The 24,350-nt window shown below is 39.4% G+C and overlaps 1 protein-coding gene and 1 long non-coding RNA gene across 9 annotated transcripts in view; one reads left to right on the top strand and one right to left on the bottom strand.

Annotated features, from left to right (window-relative positions):
- Positions 1-24,350, bottom strand: part of LOC139631136 (uncharacterized) — a 145,993-nt gene that overhangs the window by 52,622 nt on the left and 69,021 nt on the right. The window contains exon 3 of one of the 4 annotated variants that reach the window (XR_011693300.1): positions 7,069-7,597. The exons of 2 other annotated variants lie outside the window; for them this stretch is intronic. This is a non-coding gene — a long non-coding RNA (uncharacterized lncRNA). Of the gene's footprint in view, positions 1-7,068; positions 7,598-12,939; positions 12,994-24,350 lie in introns of those variants that run through there. One more of the 4 variants, XR_011693301.1, reaches the window with a different exon arrangement.
- Positions 7,416-24,350, top strand: part of igfn1.1 (immunoglobulin like and fibronectin type III domain containing 1, tandem duplicate 1) — a 30,008-nt gene continuing 13,073 nt past the window's right edge. For 3 of the 5 annotated variants that reach the window (XM_071495106.1, XM_071495105.1, XM_071495102.1), the window contains exons 1-12: positions 7,416-7,557; positions 11,597-11,682; positions 17,750-17,869; positions 18,667-18,809; positions 18,927-19,026; positions 19,159-19,203; positions 21,261-21,294; positions 21,462-21,645; positions 21,826-21,939; positions 22,037-22,205; positions 22,454-22,726; positions 22,914-24,110. In XM_071495106.1, the coding sequence (XP_071351207.1) occupies positions 11,634-11,682; positions 17,750-17,869; positions 18,667-18,809; positions 18,927-19,026; positions 19,159-19,203; positions 21,261-21,294; positions 21,462-21,645; positions 21,826-21,939; positions 22,037-22,205; positions 22,454-22,726; positions 22,914-24,110 (2,428 nt within the window). In that variant the 5' untranslated portion in view covers positions 7,416-7,557; positions 11,597-11,633. The remainder of the gene's footprint in view (positions 7,558-11,596; positions 11,683-17,749; positions 17,870-18,666; positions 18,810-18,926; positions 19,027-19,158; positions 19,204-21,260; positions 21,295-21,461; positions 21,646-21,825; positions 21,940-22,036; positions 22,206-22,453; positions 22,727-22,913; positions 24,111-24,350) is intronic. The other 2 variants (XM_071495104.1, XM_071495103.1) reach the window with 2 other exon arrangements.

Here is a 24,350-nt window from a genome sequence, read left to right as displayed (position 1 = left end):
CAAGGTTATGGAAGGTCACAGCCATGGTCAAAACAAATGTGCTAGTATGAAACTGGAAACAAACAGTGGTCTCCTGTGCTTGAGTCACAAGGTTAGTTGCGCAATCCTTACACCCCAGTCGCCTCCCTAAGAATTTAGCTCCACAATTTCTAGGGTGATGGTGATAAACATAAAAAAGCAAACATTTTTATATTTTCTGATACATACAATATGCATTTAACAGCCTATGCTGGTAGTGGAATGATGGTGTTACAATAGAGTAAGACGGTGCCCTGTATGTCTTCTTGTTATCCAAGCACTGAATCTATACAAGCTATGAATCTATATACAATCTATAGTGTAGCAATAGGATTAACTGCACACTCTAGGTCATACACTGTGTCGACCCTTAACTTCCTGGCAGTGAGCTGCCATCCTCCTGGTTTTCTAAATTATTTCTACCTACTGTTAGCAGTGGATTGAGCAGCATTAATTGGAGACATGCCTCCAGTAAAGAGATACCAGGGTGGGGGAGTAAATGACTGAGTAGTGCCAAGTTTGCAGTATTCCAAGTTAAGCGTCCCGGCATGCACCAGCAACAGGTGGCGCCTTTATGAGTGTCCTCAGTGTTGCATGACAGCGACAGCTATGGGTTTATCACCACAGTCAAGGGGAGAGATGGGCGAGGGGAGGGTTGAATGTCAGTGGATCAGACTGTAAAAGTGTGACCAAGAAAGGTGTGAGAAATAAGAAGAGGGAAACAGCATATGGAGGAAAGAAATCCCCAGAGTTTAGGGCAGTACTTTCTCTTTTTTTTATTATGGTATGAAGAAATGAGGCAGATAGCTCCTTGGCTGGAAATAGAGACATCTCAGTTATCCCAAACACTCCATCAGCAGCCGAACCACATGATGCAGAGAGGATTCCAGGGAGGCCACACTAACCTCGACCCCAGATGCTCTTGAAGCTAAAAGAGCCTCTGATCGTGACTTAAGCGAGCTGGACCACCCCAAAGAATCTCAATCAATCACAATTCTAACATCTTATGGCCAATTATGAAAAGACCTAAAAAATCAGCTAAATCAGTCAGCGTAGCATCTACCTGCACCAGCCTAGGTCATTCAAAGAAGCAGTGTCGAGTGAAAACAGTCATCGATGAACAAAATGACTGTAGCATTCACAACATTTGAACAGTTCTACAGTTTTCGTGTTTGTGATGGATGCGGCCATTCTGACTTCAATACTTCCCAAATGTAGGACACAAATCTGACATGTCAGAAGAGGTCAAATCCATCTACTCCTGACCCTGCAGACTGAGCTGACCCATATCCAAGCTCATATCCATTTTCACTGTCAGCGAGTCACTCACGTTCAAAACACTCCCCTGGTTAATCAATGCTGTCATGTACAATACATAAACATGCACTGACATCACATTTAAGCTGAAAAAGCTCTGAATCAACCTCTAAAAGTGCATGTGTACTACTCCACACAGCTACTGCTCTTTTAAGGAATATCTAATTACCATAACCTTGCTTACACCCACCTAATGAATACCAAATTTTGACTACGTTAATCTTTGAGCTAAGAGCCCTGTGAAAACCAATTTAGCTCAACGTGCTGTGTTGACAGGTTGACACCAGCTCCAACTCTTGCGACAGCGACTCGCCAGGATGTGACCATTTGACATTCCTGCTAAATTGTCAATTAACATGTATATAGACAGTATCATCTCTCATATCAAAGCACTGCACACGTCTGTTCAACCATCTGTTAACTGCATCATGCCAGGGCCGTCTATGGGCCATACAACCAGAGAGAATTCAGTTTCTACTGCACACACTTGTTTCCTCATTAGAGGAGAGGATTCATAGCTTGACAAAAGTTGACAGTTTTCTTTTAATTGTGCAATGTATTGAGAGTATGATCTAATTTATCATAGACTTTAAAGTACATTAGTTTTCAGTGGTGGAACGTAACTAAGCACATTTACATATCTAGATTTTTTTATTCAAATAAATGAATGATGTAGCTACATAATAAACACAAAACAAGACTCATTTAATTGTCATATTTTAACACCACCGTGGGTCAGTTAATATTATCATTAGATAAACATTCCATGAACATAAAATTGACAAGTTTCGTTGAACTTGTTAATTTAACAACAATTAATTCCCCTGTCAAATGTCCTGCCTGCTGAGAGCAGCTGCACACACCACTTGCATCGGGTTGTGGGTTGCCAAGTTGTGGTACCAGATGGGTGAAATTGTATGCATGTGTGTGGAATGTGTGTCTGGCTTGTCTTTCATACACAATCTGGCAACTTGTATAATGTTGCACAAACAAAATCTATGGATGCGTGTACGGTGATTATTTATGATAAATGTTGAGAGTCATGCAAATTACGTGAGTTCACCAGAAGAAACAACAAAACAGGAGGGCACCAGGAGATTACCTTAAAATACGGGAGACTACCACATCGGCAGGTGTGTATTTAGTCAGGTGCTGTATTCAAGTACAGTTTTGAGGAACTTGTTCTTAACTTGAGTATTTCTGCCAGCTACAGTCACTAGATACACAAAACATATGAGCATATTTTAAAATATGATGAACTTTAAGATGACCCTGACCCTAACCCTGCTGAACAATATATAAAGTGGTAAACATCAGCTCTAAATGCTGCATACATGTTTATGCAATAATACAATAATATCTCATATAATAACACAACAGCCTTTTACATACTTTTACTTTTTATACTTTAAGTACCATTTTCTGATAATACTGTATGTCTGTACCTTTACTTAGATAAGAAAGTGGACTGATTTGTAATGGAGTAATTTTATACTGAGGTGATTACTTCCTTAATCACAACAAACAATAGTAGTAAAATCTGTAGTTTATTTAGCTATGTTTAACATACTAGGTCCACTGAGTAAGTTCACAGCTATCTAACCACTGATCACAGTGATAATACAAACTGACTACTGAATTCAAACTGACTACTCTTAGTCGGAAGTGTTTGGGTTACCTGTTTTACTATCTCAACTCTAACTTGCTGAGTTTGTGTGTCTTACTGACTGTCAAGTGGAGGTAATACCACATGTATTGCCTTCACTTGTATCACATCAGACCACAGGTTTTCTGAGTGTGATAAGCATTTCACTAAGAGGACGACTCCAGTCAATGTCTCCCACTACATTTTCAGTAAAGTATTCCTTTGAAAGAATAATTCAGCCAAAATCGAGTTTTCCACGCCGTTGGGTCCATGACGGGGACATGATGAACGCCACTTTAGAGTCAGAGAGGTGTGAAAAGCAAGCATTCAATTACTCTGGAGGTAAAGTCAGAAGTTTAGCTGCCTCTTCTAGCTCACCGCTTGGATGTGTGTGTGCTTTAAGGAGATAGAAAGTGTGAAGAGGTTTTATTCATTTGAACATCCTGGTTCAGAGGTCAGGCAGAGGCCATATTTCAACAGCATAGTGACAACTGGAACTAGAGATAAAAAATATTGTTTCTTATGTGACTGTTAGCACTGGGTTTGAAAATAGAATGTGAATACGTGTCACCTTTTTGACAACATTTGTGTGTATTTGTGTGTGTATTTGTGTGTGTGTGTGTGTGTGCGTGTGTGTGTGTGTGCGTGTGTGTGTGCGTGTGTGTGTGTGCCAGAAATACAGAACGTGATGTTCGGTGCATTTAGAAAACAGCAAACTCCCTGACAGGCCTCATAGTATGAACTCAGGAAAAGCACAGTCAAAAGAGAGCAAAACTGAAGCAGCCTTTCATTTTTATAACTACTTTAACAACCAAAAGGTATCAAGAATATCTCCTGATGCATACATGCTGCTGTTGGCAGAGCTCCAACCAGGGTGTATCAGCATAGCAAAGCTTAGCAGAGCAATAAATCAGACACATGGTGTGACCTCATCAGCCCCTTGCCTCTTACAAGGGTTGCAGGCATTACCTCTCCTGATCACATGATGCACTCCCTGAAGCTTCAAAATATTATCCACAGCTGATAAAAATGTCTTTCTGATCCCACCACTATTAAAGTTATCCAGATAAAAATAGTGCAGCTGCAGACACCAGAGGAGGAGAGTTGGTTGCCTGCACTTTTGCCTGAGAAGATTTAACCTTTGCAGTGTAGCTGCTTTCAGTGCAAAATAAATTTTATTTTACTGCCATCAAAAAAAATTAACTCAGCAATTAAAAGTGGCAAATTAAAGTAGTTTCATGCCTGAAAGATAGAAACTAACAAACCAAAGAATACTTCACAGACAAATATCAAATACAACTACCAACTGTATGTCTGACAGTGATGAACCAGTAAAATACCCCAATGACTGAGACAGATCAAAATGAAAGAGTTAGATAAGACATTGCCTGGGGGAGCAGATTCAAAGGAAGGACTTGAATAGCAAAAACCAGGTAGATATTGATGGTAAATGAAGTGGAAAGGAGGCAACGGGGAGCCAGAGGAGGTGGAGTGTGAATTATGAGACATACCATTAGAAACAGATGCAGACAGTTGTAGGGAGCCAGTTGGCAGAGTAGGTCAAGAGATTTGGAGACTTCTAAGTCATCACTGAACACACATATACCTGGAAGCTTTAGTCTGCAAAACAGTTAGCGAGAGTATGAGGAAGTCAGTAACAGCACACGAGGGAGAACTTGGACAAGCATGTTATTTTACATTATGCAACTGTACATATTTTCAACACAGGAACTTGACCTGTGATTATGTGCACTCAGAGCATCCCACAAGGGTGATGGAAGAGACCTGGCACGAGATTTGCTGACAGTGAGTTTTCAAAAGAAAAAAAAAAAAAGGGCAGGAGAGCTAGTGGAAATCACAAGGTAAGGCTGAGTTCCAGATTTAAGGAGTTACATGAATTTATGCAGGCTATAAAGTGAAACTGCAGTAGTTAACTAGTTCTAACTGTAATTACACACTGATATTTTTTGATGAATTCATATAAAATCATATATGAGCATGAGTAGAAAATAAATGAATAATTTAAGAGAATAAAACTCAATAGGGAAATATAGACACAGAATTATTAAATGTTTGTTCAGCTGTATGAACTTTTTATTGTCATATCATGTGTATGCATAGGCTTACAAGACACAATAAATTCATATAAGCCAGATGCAGAATACTATATACATATATATATATGTGTGTATGTGTGTGTGTGTGTGTGTGTGTGTGTGTGTGTGTGTGTGTGTGTGTGTGTAATATAATGTTAGTGTAGATGACAATATAATATCATGAATGATCAGTCTCATGATCCACTAAATTATTTTTCAGCATCTCTATATCACATATTAATACTAACTCTTATTGACACCAATGTGCATTTGCCATATCACCGTCATCCAAATATAGTGTGGGACAGTTCTTTCGCTCTCCATCAACCCCTCTCAGACCTCGACCTGACCAGATGACACCTAGTAAACCTGCGGCCAGTAAACCAGAATATGCCTGTGGTGTCATCTTCCTATGTAAGTGAACCAGTAAGCCACTTAAGTAGCTGGCGAAAATGTATGTATGCTTAAGCATTAAGTGCTTATGATTGTATGACATCTAGAAACATGTAAGTTGCTGTTGTTACTGTATTAGATCCTGAAGTCCCATGCGACATGTTTTTTGAGTAGCTGAACATCATCTGCATCAAAGCAGAATAAAGAAAGGTTTCTCACACAGAAAAAACAAAACTCTAAGATTTAATTTAACATAAAAGAAGATCAGCCCTGATTTGACCTACACGATTCTGTGGCTATATGACCTCAACAGTCACAGACCTACAACCATCTGCTTAGAAATGGATACCCACAGACATATTTCTTTAGGTCTGACAGATTTATGGTTGTTGTTGTTTGTTAGAGGTAAAGTTCACTGGTTTTACTGCCGGGGCAGGAGAGGTTTGGACAGTCACAAGGAGTGGCATATGGTACACTTTGGTAGGGGGTCTGTCATAGCTGTCTCAAACCCAATCATGTAAAATTTAAAAGGAAAACACATATTGATGGAAACTAAATTTTAAATACTGAGCCATATACAAACCATATATATTGTAAATATACCACAGCGCTTTATGTTTCATATATAAATAAATGTGGATCACTTTCTATGTGAACTGGTGCTTTTATACCCCAGCGTCATGTACTGTATGTGTATTTAGGGATGTTATTGGTGATTAACACTTGTAGATACTCTTGATCAGGTTTCAGATGTTCATGGGAACATAAACTTGCAGCAGCTGCCTCATGTTTGGCACGACACCCCGATGGGAGGGGGGACAATGTGACGTACCTACACTTCACCTCTTGATTTAAGCCGCCATCAGACAGAGGCTGGCCACGGTTACACTGTGTCTTAAAATAATACAACAACTCCCAACATGCAACTGGAACACTAGAGTCTGGGCTAAAAGACAAAAGCGTCCATGGGCTGCAGCCTTGAACTTTGATTCAGATGCAGATGTATCTATCTTCAGGTTTTACTCAGAGCCAAATGCAGAATAAACATTTCTGAGCAGACCTATTGTTAACCATTATGTGATAACTATTTCAATTCTAGTGTGTCTTCTATGACTACTTGCATAGTTTTGCCTTAAAGAGGACACTTTGCCCTGGATGTCAAACTTCATCCAATAAACATCATCACTTACATATTTTTCACTCTAGTTTGTCAAATCAATGATGGCCATTTAGAAATTCCTTATTTTGTTAATTATAGTTGGGAGGATGGTAATTAATATGTCCCAGTTGTCGAGAATTACTTCCACTGAATATAATGTCAAAAATCACTATTACGTTGGTCAGCAGTCTGATCCTGCACATAAACAAATGTTGATTTTAGTGAAAACATCCACCAGACTGTTTGGATGGGTTTGATGTTGATGAACCTTTATTTGCATGTTTCACTGAGTGTTGGTAATAAAAGTTTACTTTACTGAGGTGGCCTGAAATAATCAGGTGGATCATTCATCATGTGTCTTCTGTCTGACATGCTGCTGTTCATATGTATTTAATATGATTCTCCTTTAAAAATGTGTCCAGGAAAAACAAAAACATGAGTTTGATTGCACTTGAGTCTTGTCCTCTTTATTTTCATCATCAATCATTCAAGAACTTTACGAGTTAAAGTACAACATTAAAATGTACAGCACACTTAGACACAGCAAATGTATTCAGGTCTTAAACTTGTGAACTCAGATATATGTAGGCATCAGGCTTGTAAACAAACTTCATCTTCATAATGTATCTGGTTCATGGGAACAAATAATTCTTGAAGAGGTATTTAACCTGCTCTTTGACCCACCCTTCCACGGTGCCCTCCTGCTACACCGCCCACTCAACCTCCAATGTCTTTGGAGTCACCACAAATACAAAAAAGCCTAAACAGCTTTTGGCAGTCACTGGGTCTAGGCTGTAGAGGGGCATCAAGCACCGACTTGCACACTGCTGGACGGATCTATTACATTGAAAAAATTAGAAGGCGGCACAGTGTGACCAGACTTCTGCCTGACAGGGAACAGAGCTGAGAGCGCAGAGGACTGTGAGCAGGTAGGTGGCCCTCAAAACGAAGGCTGGATGAGAAAATGCTCTGAACAGAGAGGAGAAATGTATTACAGTCAGACTATTTCCTGTAAGTCAGTGCCTGCAAACATACTTCAGGATATATATGATGTGCACCAGCGCCCATTTGCATCAGAAAGATGTCAGCTCTTGGTGAGCAGGTGCACAAATAGTTGCAGTAATAAATGTACTTGCATGTGTGTAATGAAGACATGCTTCTATTTTCCTCTACAGGGAACTGAATGTGCTGTACCTAAAGAGTAATAAACTGACTTACAGTAAATAGAATTTTATGTGCTATCTAATTTCAGTTGCTCAAATTACAGTGTGTTACTATATTAATAATTTAGATATACATTAAATGCTGTGCAGGATTTAGTTACACAGAGGACACGCAGATTTGGTGCTGGTGCATGAAATCCTGTTAGCCAGGCATGCAGGCTTCTCAGTTTGAATGCTGGTTTTAAATCTGGGAAGCTGGATCATAGCTGTGAGGTCAGAGCTGCGAGGTTGCTGCCTGATGACTAACTTTAGATGGAGGTATCAAATCAATATGTAGCCTGAGATTCAGAAACTTGCATGCAGAGAGTGGGTTGTACTTTGGAAGAAAAATAAGAAAAATAAGCTTCCTTTTTGCTACTGTTCAAACTGTAGTTGTTCTCCCTATACGTGCTTCTCGCATGCAAACTGTATTTTTGTAGAAAGCTAATTATCTTCAATGCAATTACACTTCATAGATCAGATAGGACACAATCAGAAAAAGCAGAAGGGAATAAACACACACTGATTAAAATGTACTGCCACACATACCATGGTAAAGCTGAACAACATATACGCATCAACTTGTCAGCTCTCTCCCAGCAATCAAACTAATGGGCGATTCCACTGGGAAGTTCAAATAGCACCATTAGCGCTCATTTGACACCAAAGGGCCTTGTCGTCAGGCCTGGTTTTATGCGGGTTACATAGCTGAAGCCACTTTCTGTCTTGAACTCACTCGGCTGCAGTGGGTGACGTGTGCTGTGGAGAAATGCATTGAGGGACATTCGAGAAGCTACCAGATGCCATTTCGAGAGTACATGGTCAGTGGTGCAGTCATCTGAAGTGGAGGGGGCTGAATTACTCAGACACGTACAACTGACACATTAGGCATTATTCATTTGTCTGCTGCACAGCATCTCCAGCTCCAGTGATTTTTTTTAACAAACTTCAAAGAACTCCACTGGCATTTTTGTTAATACGAGAAGAGGTCGAGTTTAAATGATGTTAAAGGATGTGGTGTTGCACACATGCAAAGATGAAATTACAGTCAAGCATCACAGGGTTTGACCACACATGGGCAGAGAAGGCATAACAAAAAAATCACTGACCATTCTGTTGATGTCTGTGAAGAATCAAGTATTTATGAGACAAACTGTCAAAATACTACAGCAAGCAAACAACTGCCACAGAAATCTTTTGAATTAAGACATGGACATCCTATTAGGAAAGCTGTTGTGATTGTGTGTGCAGAACATAGCAAAATGAGATATATATAAATGACATCGACAGTAGAGCATTAAAGAAAGATACGAAGAAGTGAGCACCAGTACAAACTCAGGTTCACTGAGGGTGAGGAGCTGTGGATATATCGTCTCTGCTACAGTGGTCCAACGTTACAAATAGTCCTTCTCCAATTCTACAGCTTGGTGTCTTGTCATTTTGCCTGCAGTGACAGCCAGCCTGCCTACATACTTGCTTTAAATTCTTTTTTTTAAGTAACAGAAGTGCTGTAATGGAGCCCCCAGCACAAATCTCAGGGACAGTGACTGGGACAGATGTTCAGGATCTATGTTATTTTGTCCACAGTGTTCCCTCCCTCACAAGTCAGCTTTCATTAAAACAGATGAGAGCCTCAGCCAAATATTATACTATAACTGCAATCAGCTAAAACAGTAATCTATCCAGTGGGAGGGAAGAGCAGTGGGTTTCCTTTAATGCAAAGGGCTTCCTGCCAAAATGTCTCCTGTTGCAGGCTGTTTTGCTTTTACCATATGTGTTGTGCAGTTCATTTTGCAGACACACCGAGAGCCAAGATCGCTGCTGGAGTCCAGAACCTTTCTGAACATATGCTGGAGCATGTGTCCTAAACTAAAAATAAAATACTTACTTTCCAAGATGACAGGTTTTATTTTCAGTGTGATATCAAAACAAGACTAAATAGTTTAAATGTGAGGTGAAATCTCTAAAGTTCAGTATTTGGGAAAGCTGTGGTCCAAGTTGAAAAGAAAAGTCCTCAGTGAAAGTCAGGCGTTTCAATTATCTGGCATTTTTCTACTTATTTAAAAGGCACAGAGAATCTATTTTTTCCAAACTGAATCCTATTATAAACAATCATCTGACATGATCACAGATTAGCTTAGTGTTTGAGTCTTAATCTCTTAGTAAATAATAAATACATATGTTTTTTTCCCCTAAAAACGTTATCTGATTTAGTAATGAACATTTTGAAGCTTCTAGAGAAATACTTAACACGTGAAACCAAGATATCAGAGTCTTTAAAGGCTTAGAGAAGCGGGCTGAGTGCACATGCTGTTGAACACTTAACAAACACAAGCCTTTGCTGAAGTGAGCAGCATATTAAGTGTTTATGTATTACAGTAGACAGACATGATAAACTAACTCAGAGAATTATTAGATCAATAGTGATTCAAGCATTTTTCATGAAAACAAGCTCCACATAAAAGCAGGCATTCTGGTTATGACTGTTTTTGCATTATTAGGTTTGTAAAAATATATCAGCAATAAATCTTATGATATTAACAGCAACTGCAATATCCAGAATAATTCACAAAACCCTATTGAGTCTTTTAAGAAGTAGAAGGAGGAAACTGCCAGAATTAGTAACATTAGCATGTACGGTCATTCAAATAAGCATAATCATATTCACACTGGACACAAACAGGACTCACCTCTCGATGTCAACAATATTTTCTGAAAATCTGTTCAACTCCAAAGTAATAATGACAATAATATTAATTGCTTATCCATAACCCCTCCTACTTTAAGCCCCTGTCCAATGAGAAGGTTAAGACCTCTTAACTTGAGAGTCATTAGGTCAAATTTTACAAGAACAAAATATAGTAATGGCTTAAAGAGATGCATGTGACCTTTCATAACAGAGGGGAGCTGTGACTCATGTAGACACAGTTAAACAAGTGCCATATGAGTCACTTGTGATCCTCATCAGTGTCACATTACACCTGAGGTTTTTATGTTCAACTCTCCCTGTATGTACGGTTGTGGTGAACAAATGCTTCCCTCTCAGATTCCAGGGCTGAAATTTGGTTCCACTGTGAAAATAATGTCTTTTTTCATGTAATACACTTCATTTATATAGTTACATCAATTGGAAATTGTGGCGGAGTGCTGTATTTGCATCTTTCAGCTGTTTTTTTTCTACAGCCTGTGAAGAGGTAAATTAAAACATGGCATTTCATTTTAATACTTACCATATACACATTTTTTTTTAAAAATTAAATCAGATAATATTTATCAGGACCGGGAAGCTGAAGCTGTGGCGGTGAGAAGAGTGATTTTGAAACTGAGCCTAACTCTTCACCCTGTTTATTCAAGGCTTCAACAAGTTCCTTGCTTAATTAACACATACCTGGAATAGATTCCTGAGATAGACATGCGTCCCACGCTAAGACCCACAGTCACTGGAAATGACACTGGTTGCTGCCTCTTACTGACTGGTTAGGGCAACTGCACCAGTGGAGAGGAGTACTGTGCTTTTTCTTCATGTTTGAGCATTTTTGACATGCTGAATTTCCTCCAAAAATTTTTAAATGACTCCACGACCCTTTGAGTGGCATCTGCTTAAATTTTCAAAAAGAGAATGTGCAAATAAAAGTGTGATCCAAAAGTTAAAAAAGACTGACACCTCAGACTGTGAGGAGCATGTCGGTCACTGATTTGCCTTTGAGCCATGCACACATGCTCTGCTAAAGATTTCCTCTTTTATATTCTTTCTCTATCACTGCAGAGCCTTGTGAATCAGCAGAGCTCCAGAGGACGGCAAGATGTGGAAGAGGTCAAAGGTGACCGATCAAACTGCCGCTGGGCAGGCAGGTAAGTGCAGAATGATGGACGCTCCCTCTTGTTAGGTCAGTCAATGGGTTGGTATCGCAGCTGTCTCCACCTGTAATTTCCTCTTCTCTGGGGCAATGATGATAAAGAGAATTCATTTGACAACTAATCTTTATACGAAATAATTCATTTGAGACTGTACTGAAGAAAAAAATAAAACAAGCTGCAAGACAGAGAAACAACCTGAGAGGATGGCCACCTCAGATTAAATAAGGTCAGCGTCTTGTGTGGAAAATGCATATTTTGTGAGGACATCGAAATTCCCAAGACATCTGTATAAGAATGCTGAGAGAAAATGAAGATAAGCACCACAGCCTTCTCTCTCAAGTGGAAGCAGTCCAAATAGCATTTATGATTTTCGAAATTACAGCGCAGAATAATGTCGTCCATGACGTCAAGAAAACACAACAACAATGACATTTTCTTCTTTTTTTTATTTTTTATTTGTCAACAAGGACGCAGAAGCTGTTTTGTCTGAAAAAAAAAGAAAAGAAAAAAACTGAACAAGCAGCAACAAGTTTGAATGTAGCACTGGCCACATCATTCATCCTTTTCTGCTTCCTAAGGACGTGATTATGAAGATGTCGGTCAAATAAATGACCACAGGCATCACAGATGCCAGAAGATACAATCTCTGAACGAGAGCAAGTTGTGAAAAAAATCTCTTGATGACAAAAACACGTCAAGACAACGAATCTTCCAAGTCTGCCTGAAGAACAATAATGACATGTAAATGATGGTAACAAGATGAACGGCAAAAATCCTCATGCAACGGTTACAAGCAGCTGTCATAACTGAAGAGGAAATTGAAAATGAAATGCTGCCTTTGTCTGATAGAAGACAAAATGGAAGCTTATTTGAAATTATTTTCCTACAAATTGCTTTTTCCCAAAGTATCTGCACATAATTTCTCTCAAGCACTGCGCAGGAATCATCCTGAGATGTCATTCATGAGGAACTGGCTGAGTCAGCTTGAGGCTTATCAGCAGTTACACAGCACAACTGTTTAGATGCTGCTGTAACCATACTGCTAACATGCTGTATTATATTTTGTCTATGACTAACATGTTTTGTGATGTGATGTGTCTCTGAAGATTCTGTTCTGCTCAAGTTGTGTCTGTGTGTTTGTGCTTCCCTTTCCTGGGTTATATGATGTATTTTGTGGTGTTTTATGTTTATTATGTGTCCGTAATCCTGTCGAAGTTCCAACCTGCCATGGTGCTTTTGTCAGGATTAATATTTACCTGTCCTGTTCCCTCTCCTGCTGTCACGTTGCGTGTTAAGTCGACGGCTCTGAGGGAGTTCACCCAGACGACAAAGGTATGCGAGCAAAAAAAAAAAAAAAAAATTCAAATTACACAAACAATTCACCTTCTGCAAGTGCATGACTCCATGTTGGGTGAGTTGCATGTGTGATGTGACCTTCATCACTCCTTGAAAGGTGTCATCCAAAGTGGATGATTCAGCTTTCAGTGTCACAACAGATGCATTTCATTGTGACATTTTCAACAACCTCCACATGATTACTGGCTGCAGACTGATGCTAGAGGGCACTGCGGTTGATTGCCATGTGTCTACTGTATCTCGCGATGTCAAACAAAAATGCCACTTTTTAAACTCATGTCCACGTGTTGGTTAGTCCTGTACAGTATGTTGGCACAGTTCAGTCTTAATTAGTGGAGCTGCCCTACAGGAACATCTCAGAGGGGGTGGCATGACCTCACAGAAATCAGACTCATTTGACTGGCCACCCCAGCGCCCCCTTCAAAATTGCAGAAATCTTCAAGCTTAAACATAATTAACTTGTAAAATCAATTCAATACTGATGAACCACAAACAGCACGACTTTGGCATCAGTAAAAAAGATTATGAGCAGATCATTTTTGAGGTTTTATACCATGAACACCAAGGCGAACTGAGTCACCTCTTTAAGTTTCCCTTTGATATTTTCAGTATTTCCTCTGCTCTCCTTGGCTTCACTGGGAGAACCACGACTGCCATAGATACAAAATTGCAATTTCTATGATCCTAGCAGTTCAAAGCAGGTCCCAGAGACCCATGTGCTGCCAAGTTAATACTTAACATTGAGGTCTGGAGTTAATCAGCTGGAATGACACCCATGACCCCTGGAAGCCCTTAAGCCTCACACAGCTCTCGATAGCTTTTGATTTCTTGTATTGCTGTGACAAATATTCTGAGGGAATTGAGGTAACACAAGTGTGCAATGCTCTGAGGTATCAGACTTGCTTAATATAATCACAGATGAAACTTGTCGTTCCCTTTAAACACAACAATGAAGGAAATGAGACGTTTAAGCCAACCGGTCATTCGTTAACATTTACAGAAAGAAAACTGGTGGCATCTTTGCAGATAAAATCTCAAGCATTAAAATACTGTCACTAATGTTGTACAGGTCAATTTAGACCAGTGACAAAAATCTAATTTCATAAACAAATGAAATGAGTTTGTTATTACTTACTGTGTGCGCTCTCCAGCTACAAACTAGGACAACTGAGCGCCACAAAAACTGCAAAGTTATGCCAGAGTCTAAACAGCCGACGATGGCAACTGGCTGAAGCTGCAGTGATGAGAATACACACAACATTACCCAGTAACAACGGTGTCAGCAGGTTTTGAAAAGCTTTCTGAGTGTACTTTTAATCATTCATTCATATATTTATTTAGCAAACCAAATGTATTTGTGAAGCACTTTTCATCCACGAAGGCATTTCAAAGTGCATTATAAGACATAAAAGACATGGAATGAGAAAAACACAAAGTTAAAAAGCAAAAAGAAATGAAAGAGATGAAAGGACAGAGAAATAATAGAGGAAAGCACAGCACTCAAGTGCAGGATGTTACTTAATATTCTGTTTCAAAGGTTGCTTGTTCTTCTGTTCTGTGTAGCTTAGTGGACACCAATGTATGACATAAGGATACAAAATACATCAGGTTCATTTCAGTGATGCATTTTAGAGCTACATTAAATGCTGAATACATATTATAATAAATACTTTACAGAATAATTTGAAAAAGCAAAGAGAAAAAGAATTGGAGAACACCTTTAAAAAAAAAAAAAAAGCTCTATGCACTGCTTTCATTTCTGATGAACTGCACAAATTTAATCACTGCTTTTTAAGGAACATCTACTCAATGACGACAATTCATCTTTATGACACCCAGCTGCATCAAAAGGAGTCGATTAACCATGAAGGAAAAGCAAAGTCAAAATAAAGCAGGGACTTTAAAAGTTATTTTCCACAACTATTTTGTAGAATGAACAGTCCTCCTGTGCACCTCTTCCAGAAATATGATAGGAGCACTGTGTTCAGCCACAGGCATTTCAAACAAAGACTGAATTAAAAAAAACATTCAGCCTTTTAGTGATAGCAGCCCGTGTACATGCTTATCAATCTGATGCCTGTCAAGATCTCTTCAAAAACAAGATGTCTGTACACAGCATCTATCAAGCACATAAGTCATGTTAATTCTCCTCAGGAATCACAGGATCTTTTTGTGATGAGTTCATCCCAATTATACTTATTTAAAAAAAATCCTCCTCCTGCTGACTGACCCATGAAATCAATGCCTGGCTTAAAAATGCAGTATTAATTGCTGTTCTTTATTAATAGGCTGATCAATACCTCCATGCAAACATATTGCTTTTAATGATGTCCGTGTTATCCTCACAATTCTCCAGCGTGAACATTGAGCTTGCTGACAGCAGCAGAATCCATGTGTTGGTATCAGTGCCCTGCAACATACACAATGTACTGTTCAAAGGCACCTACCGCAAGCAATTTACCTCCAGTGTGCTTCGGACTGCAGAATGCCGGGCCACCCTACTCATTTCATAAACTCTATATTTTATAGTTCATATTCTGCCTGTTACAGGTCTTTCGTGCCAAGTGAAAATAATTAAAGACCAGGGATCCCTGGACCAGCTGAAACCCTGTGATCAGCAGTCGGTGATGTCCCCCTCAAGACTGTTGTGGGTTAGTTCATGTTGGTCTTCATATAAGACTTCTGAAAAAGACTTCAATGCCTTATTCCAAAGACACACATTTTAAATACCTCAACTCTGGGAGCCAAGCTGGACCCATATCATTTGTACCCTGTTGACCTAGCAACAGCAGAGGGTGGTGCAGGGTGGGACTCCAAAAGCTCTACATCTCCACCCGCTACACACAAAACTCCTTGACAATTTTTCCTGTTTCAAGTGCTCACAAAATGAGACTGAACTGTGCTAAGTAAGAGTGATATGTAAAACAGGAGCATAAGAGGTTTAACTAATTCCAGAGGTCACCTTTCAGGATCATGCATACGTATGATAGACTTCTTAGAATATAGTTTATTACAAGCAAGTTGCCTTATTTGAACCATAATATAATGGAAGTAAATGTGAAGTTCAGTGAAATATCCAAATGTCTAAATGTCAAAACTTCATCAAACTGAATTTCTATCACTATCTATGCAAACCCAAGCCAGCTAACTCTAGAGACATCTGTATGTCCACATGGCTCATAGAACAACTCCTAAAACCACTGTAGTGGCAAAGAACTGAAAACATTTATTAAATGTATTTACTCAGCCTCATTCGACTGTTATAAACTCAAACATCAGCATTACTTACATGAACACTTCAATTTTGCATATGGGGTGAATAGAGAATTTAGAAAAAACTGGGGAAAAAATTTAATGTAGAGTAAACCATATACTTGTGCTTTGTGGACACATAATATGAACCAGCAATTTGATATAAGAATTACCACACCACAGTGAATTTAGCAGTGACTATGAATTGTCCCATATTCTGATTAACTCAAAGCTTTCCACTCACATAGATGCCATAAACATTTATGTTTATAGCAGGAGTACTGAATTTATTATCACACTGACTATTAGGTTATTAGGACTGCTACTTATATAAAAACAGTCACTTGGTGTGCATGTTTATATCAAGATTAAATACTCACTACTAATATCAACAGGCCCAGGAGGTAGGGGAGTCCAAATTATATAATAAAATTTGGCCAAATCTTTTTTTACACAGTTGCTTAAAAAAAAAAAAAAACAAGGTTTTACACAACTGGAATATTGTTTTAATGCATAAATTACAGAGCCACAGTCCCTATGGGAAGCTCTTAGACTTCTGACCCTACTGTTGTTCTTATGCTGTTGCTCATTATGAGCAATCTTAATCCAGTGGGAGAACTCCATGTTAACTTTGTTGTGAGGATGTAGTGTGAAAGCAAAGCCAAAGCACAGGAGATGCAGCGTAGGTGGGAATGTAAACTCACTAGTTTTGCATTGTTTTCGCAGAAAGAACAATAGCATATCTGCAAAATACAAGAGCAAGCACAATAACCCTCTGGTAGGGTCAGATTTGAGGTGACAGCGAGAGTCATGCTAATTTGGTTCATAACATTTGAACTTGCTTCTGTTATCCCTCTTTACATGTCACTCAATTTATACAGAAAATGCTTGATACTTCTAAAATATGTAGGGAAAAAAATGAATAAAAAGGAATAAGCTCATACAAATGATCACACCAACTACTGGACTGAGTTCAACTTTAGGTAGTTATTTTGTCATCTCTTAGCCATAGAAGTCTATAAAAGTTGAATCCATTATTGTGGCATTTTTATTCCCAAACATGTGGCTTTCTTCAGACTGAATACTTGACACTTATGTTTGAATGTGACTATGTGTGAAGTTTACACTGACAAATGTTTACTGGGTAACTTGTCCTGATTTTAGATTCATATTTATCATCCACGTTTGAACTAAATCTGAATACAGTTTTGGTAAGCCTTTCTTAAAAGTTATTTTTCTTCAAATATATTGTACTTATTCAGTTCACTGATTTGAGGATGGCTCCTCAAAATAAGTCATTACTGCTTTCCTATTTATGAGTACACTGTATAAATGAATGTTAGTATTTTCCAAGTCATGCCCTTATATTTGCTCACTTAACATCATGTTTCTTACCATGAATCTTACATACATTATGTTTCTCCCATTTGTAATGTTTTTTTTATTTGACTAGGCATCAAGAAGAGGTCCAAAGTGCCCGGTGTCATGATAACGCAGTTTATGGAGGAACTTCCAGAGGGAATGTCGACTCCCGATTTCACCCGCAAACCCATTGCTTTGACTATTCAAGAGGGTACGTCTTTATTTGTCTGAGAGAGACAGTGCAGTCCATCTTCAATAAAAAAAGATGAGTTTTTACTCTCCCACCACAAACACGGATCCTTTAGGTCAAACGGTTTGACCTAAAATCAGAGTTGGCAACAAGCAACATGGAGCCTTCATAGAAAACCAACATATCTGGGGAATTAAATGTTCCTCAATTCTCAGGCTCTGACATGAAAAAATCTAAGTGAAAATTATTTTTCATATATATGAAATGTGTTGCATACAGCTTTAGGTGGTGCAACGTGTAGGCCATTAATTGTAAGGTTGAATTACTAACTGCTCCCGATGCCTGTGCCAGCGGGGGATAAAATATGTCATTTTGGACAAAAGCTAGCCAAGAAATAAATGAAATGTACAGCACATTTATCAACTCCTTATTTGGATTGCATAATTAGCATCAGTCATGTCATGGTCTCACACTCCTTAATTGGTGCAGAGGCATGGCCAGTTACTTTATGTCATTTAATTCCCTGTCTCCCTCTTCCCTCATTACTGTCATCTTTAAACTATTTTCTATAAAAATATTCCCAAAGATGTATTTAAAAAAATGCAATTCCAAAGTAAAGCATATTCCCAGAAACTGCTGAACAGCATCTCTGGTCATCCCGAATGTTAAAAAAAAACATTTGATTTGATTATTTGCATGTGGGTAAGGTATGAAATTCTGCCATGTATCATGTATGCAACACCATGCCATGTTTACTACAAATACAGCAATGAGTAATTTGTCATTAATAAGGAAATCTTCTTGTTGTCCTGTTCCAGGTAAATTTGGATTCTTTAAAGCCATAGTAGTGGGCACTCCCACACCAGTTGTGACATGGAGCAGAGCAAACGGAGAAATAGTTTTCCACCCTGATGTGTGCCAGCAAAAGTATGATGAGGCATCTCACGAACATACCCTTGAGGTAGGCTTTCCATGTTGCACTTAAAGTATGAGGTATAAATGTATATGATTTGCAATACATCCTGCTTTCACAGATAACAGACATTATGCCAATAACTCGGTGTTTGTATTTTAATAGTTTCCTAAGATTACCCCAGAGGATGCTGACACCTACAAGTGTTTTGCAACAAATGAATATGGAAGGGCTGTTTGCACCGTTGTCTTGAATGTTATTGCAGGTAGGAGCCTTATTATTGTCAGAATAAGATCATAGTTAGATAATATTTGCATTATATACCCTCTTGAGAATATGGCATGCTGGAATTGTGGACAAACAGGTATTGAAAATTAAGGTTATTGTTTGTTTACAGTTGGATTCTCTAAGACCAAGGAATTTCAGAAGACACAAGCAGAAGGTGAGGGTTCAAATACTTTTAAAGTTTTACCTTAAGTGGAGTAAAAACCTTACATATACATATGTTTTTGGCTGTTAGGTCACCATATCAAGGCCAAATTTATCACATAAGGGAGCTAGTATGCACCATCTCTGCTTCTCTCAGACACAAAGAAAACCCAATAGCAGACAAACTAGCAACACAATCAAAACATTTTTACAAATAACACTTGAAGGAACTGTGCAACCAGCTGTCCTCAAAGATAAATAAAAGTTGATGGTTTTCATCTAATATATCAATACTTGGAATGATACTACAACCGAGCCAATATATTTTCATAGTGACATGACATTTTATTCATTAATTGGATTTATTGGATAAAATCTGCCTGTCACATCAGTGCATCTGTCGCATCAGCGCAGTGTGTGCTGAGACTTGACACATTAATGACTCTCTTAGAAACTGACTGAAAATTCAGACATTCAGACAACAAAATGTCACTTATTCCAGCCTTCTCAGGTCTGAACAAAGTTAAGGAGACAGCCCAATGTAATGTTTGATCCATCAGTACATGCGTCTGGGCACTGTAGCTCAGTTAGCTAAGCTTAGAGTTATTCTACATTAAATTAAGCTTGACTATGCTAGCGCCCCCCAGAAAAATGGAACAAGCTGAGTTACACCAACATGGCAAAAGAGTCTTGCTACATCAGAAGCTACTCCACTGTCATGGTCATCAGCCCAAGGATGTTTACATGATGTCACCATCATATGGAAGAGCTCCTATAGTTACGCATATACGTCCATGTACTGCGGTAGTGTCACATAGTGATCCTTAGCTTTATTTCAGACCCACCGCAGAAAGATCTGCTGATTCACAGAAATGCTCTTGGAAATTGTGTGGATGCTACTACCATGCTACCTGGTCATCAGAAGAGCTTCGCTACTGAAAAGCTATTTGATTCAGAAAAACAGTGACATTGCCACCACACTACTGAGAAATGGAGCTGAAGTGGCATTAACATTGTTACTTGTAGCTATGTTACTGCCCAACACTGCTGTTACCACTTGGGCCTACAGAGAATCAGTGAGTTGTCAATTAGACAGGATTAGACACTCTTCTCTATTACACCTTTATTAAAAGATAAGTCTGTCAATATTCTATATTTTTCTTATTGTCTACAAATCCCATGAAAACCAACACATGAACTGATCCTAACAAGTATTGTCTGTGTATCCAAAGCTTGATTGTTTCCAAAAACTATTAAAAACAAATCAAATCGAATCAAAAACACACAAACCATTGCACTGAGTGAAACACTCCTTCATTAAATGAACATAAGCACTGCAGTTTATTATGAGACTGTTTCACACACACTGTGCTGTTGCTGTAATTACTCACTAGATCATGACTAGGTACACGACGGTGCACAGACAGACAGACAGACAGAGCAGATGATTCTCATCAATCTCGTGATTCAATAAGAGGTTTTTAGGGTTAGTGTGCCTTTACAAAAATAATGAATGTAATTGTGCCTCAATTATGTAAAGTGATCTAATTTTATATTTTTGATGAACATAATTTAAAATTACATTGAATTAACTAAATTACATCCTTGAAACCCCCTCAGCCCTGCCCTCCAAAGAAAAAGTCGACCCCCCCAATTGTTCTTGTATAATTCACAGTCTGCTCAGGAGTAATGAATGGCCTTTGGGCTAAGTTTCACAGACGGGCTGTGGAAATCCAAAAGTACCCACAGACCAACACACTGTGGGCAACAATACACCCTTTTTTTCTTCCTGTAGTCTGGACCAATTGAACCACACAGGCATGAAAGTGACCTTAGATGACAATTTAGCGCTAAAAAGAACTGCTAAATTGTCCTTTCACCATAACATGAGTACATAATATGACCAGATCTGTTAAGCTCAAAAGTAAAGTGTAGTTTAAAAAAAAGAAAGTGGAAATTGGACAAAGCCTAACACAAGCAAAAGTCCCATAAACTATGAATTAAGGATTAAATTGTCACTGATGATTCATCATGTCATTCAATGATGGACTGTTTTTTATGGTTCCTCAGATTTCACAGATCTCAGAAAAAAGCTTAAAAAACGGTGAGTCAAACTCTCCTGCTTGCTTGTTAAAATAAATGGTTATAGTATTTTTTTTGGAAAGTAATTTCTCCATTGCTCCTGATGCTGTCATTTTTCTTTTATGACAGTATGAGAGCAGTTGTTCCCCATAGATGTTACTGAAATTAGTAAAATCCTTTACTCTGCAGAAATCCTGATGGAACACGTGAACACAAGGTAATGGACGCAGAGGAGAAGGTCTGGGAAATTCTGCTTAGTGCAGACAAGAAAGACTACGAGCGGATCTGTGCCGAGTACGGTATCACAGACTTCCGAGGCATGCTGAAGAGACTCACTGAAATGAAGAAAGAGAGAGAGGCGGAGATTGCAGAGGTATGTGGGCTACCAATTGCTCTTTCGTTCTATTATGAGCATCTCCAAGAAAACAGTTTTAACATCTCTTTTTGCCACTCTGTGCTGTTTTAGTAGCCTATTTTGTAAGTGCTTTAACTGTACAGGAAGACTCTTTTTTATATTTTTGAGTTTTTATGTTTATGTTTATTTTTACTGTAGTTCGTGTCTCACATCACTAAACTGAAACCCATTGAGGTCAGTTCTGAGGACTACGCAACAATTGAGTTGGACATGGACCTCAAGGATCCTAACAGCAAAATCTTCCTGTACAAGGTGAGAGATTAACTACTTACTTCTTGTCTTTGCTGTTTTGTTTTTTTTTTCTTAATGAACTGTTATCAAGATGAAAGCATGTCCCTAAATTCTGCAGGATGGTGTCATGGTTGCATTCTCTAAAGAAGAAGGCGAGGGGTTGAGGCATAATTTGAAACAAGTTGGCAAGAAATACATCTTCACGATTAAAAAACTGGGCACAGAGGATGCTGGACTCTACTCAGTGGATGTTGAGGGTGTCAATGTATTTTCCACAGATTTTAAAGGTAAGTCATCAATCAAGTGATTCAGATTAAATTAGGTTTAAGTTAATTCAGTTACTTTCCAGTTATTACTGCCATATTGTATTTCACTCAAAAGATTTTTTTTTTTTTTCTTTTGATATTAGATCTACTGATAACTCAAATTGAATGTGAACCTGAACAGAACAGGCAGTTCAGAAAATGAATGGGACGGATGAAAGACATTAAATAGTCTATATCTGCTTTTTTTGTGCCTTTTTCAAATCATGCAGTACCTGAAGTTGACTTTGCTGTCAAAATACATGAGGTTAAGGCAGAAGAACGAGAGGACGCCCTCTTTCAATGTGTCCTGACTGCACCCATGAATGAGATCAAATGGTTCGGCAAAAACACGCAACTGACAAATAGTGAGAAACATGAAATCACTGTTTCTGAAGATAAGCTTATTCACAAGCTGATTGTTCGGGACTGTTTGCCTTTGGATGCTGGTATCTATGCTGCTGTGGCAGGAATCAAATCCTGCAATGCCTGGCTTGTAGTTGAAGGTAAGAAAATAATTGTCTTCCTCCTTTTTTTATCTTTTGGGATTCTCATTATACAGTATAAATTCCAGCTGCATGCATAAATATGGAATATTTTGCAGACACTTTTCCTGACACAAAATAATTGTTCAATTCTGAATTTAACATTTAGCTAAAAATGAAAATTCATTCGACATATTATCTTTAATAGCTGACAGAGATCCTGCCAACAAGGGCAAGAAGGTAGCTCGCAAAACTACTATGGCTGGAGGCGGCAATGAAGAGGACCTGATGAAAATCGCTAAGGAACAGCAGGAAAGATATCAGAAAGAAATGGAAGAAAAAATGGAAAAGGCCAAGAAGTCTCAAGAGGAGAGAGAAGCAGCAGAAGCAGCAGCGGAAGCAGAGTCAGCAGCAGCTAGGAAGGAAGCGGCTGAGGCCAAAGCTGCAGCTAAGGCTGCGGCTAAAGCTGCTGCAAGGTCAAAGAGGGCAGCAGCTGGAAAGGATAGAGCTATGAGGAAGAGCAAGAAAGGTGCTGCTGGTGGTGCAGGCTCTGCAGATGGTACTGGAGACGCTGGTGGTGCTGGAGTCGCTGGTGGTGTTGGTGGCGCTGGAGGCGCTGCTGGTGCTGGAGGTGCTGGGGGTGATGGAACTGGTGCAGGTGAAGGCATTGGCGCTGGTGCTGGTGGTGGTGCGGGTGGAGGAGCAGGTGGAAGTGGAGTAGGAGCTAAAGGTGGGGTTGGAGGAGGACTTGGAGCTGGAGGAGTTGGTGGGGCTGCAGCAGGAGTTGGTGGCTCTGCAGGAGGAGCTGGAGGAGGAGTTGGTGGGGCTGCAGCAGGAGTTGGTGGGGCTGCAGGAGGAGCTGGAGCAGGAGTTGGTGGGGCTGCAGCAGGAGTTGGTGGGGCTGCAGGAGGAACTGGAGGAGGAGTTGGTGGGGCTGCAGCAGGAGTTGGTGGGGCTGCAGGAGGAACTGGAGGAGGAGTTGGTGGGGCTGCAGCAGGAGTTGGTGGGGCTGCAGGGGGAGTTGGTGGGGCTGCAGGAGGAGTTGGTGGGGCTGCAGCAGGAGTTGGTGGGGCTGCAGGAGGAGTTGGTGGGGCTGCAGGAGGAGCTGGAGGAGGAGTTGGTGGGGCTGCAGGAGGAGCTGGAGGAGGAGTTGGTGGGGCTGCAGGAGGAGCAGGAGCTGGAGTTGGGGCTGGAGGAGGAGCTGGAGGTTTGGGAGAAGACTTTGAGGATGAAGAGGACTATGACTCTTTTGAAGATTCTGATGAAGAATTTGAAGGAGAGGGAGGAGAAGGAGGAGAAGGAGAAGAAGGAGGAGAGGAAGGAGAGGGAGGAGCTGGAGGTGGAGGAGGAGGAAAGCGCAGAAAACGTGTGAGAGATGGTTCACTCGTTCCAGATACAGTGATAGGTAAGAAATTCATTCACAATGTGATGTATGAAATTAGCCTCTTATTCTCCTAAATGATTACAGAACGCAACCCAATATAAACATGTTTATACAGAAATGTATCTTGACTTAATATTACCAAGATTATAAGGAGCAGTGGACGGTTGGGTATTTGTTTGTTGCTGTTGATGATGTCTTCCTGTGTTTTCACATTAATCTCCTCTTTATTTCTTTTGTCTGCATTTTACAGTTCTCTTGATG

The sequence above is a fragment of the Trachinotus anak genome, unplaced genomic scaffold, assembly GCF_046630095.1.
Source record: "Trachinotus anak isolate AG129_WGS33_773 ecotype Australia unplaced genomic scaffold, CSIRO_AGI_Tana_v1 ptg000013l, whole genome shotgun sequence".
Classification (NCBI taxonomy): Eukaryota; Metazoa; Chordata; class Actinopteri; order Carangiformes; family Carangidae; genus Trachinotus; species Trachinotus anak.
This window is presented reverse-complemented; position numbering and strand designations above follow the sequence as displayed.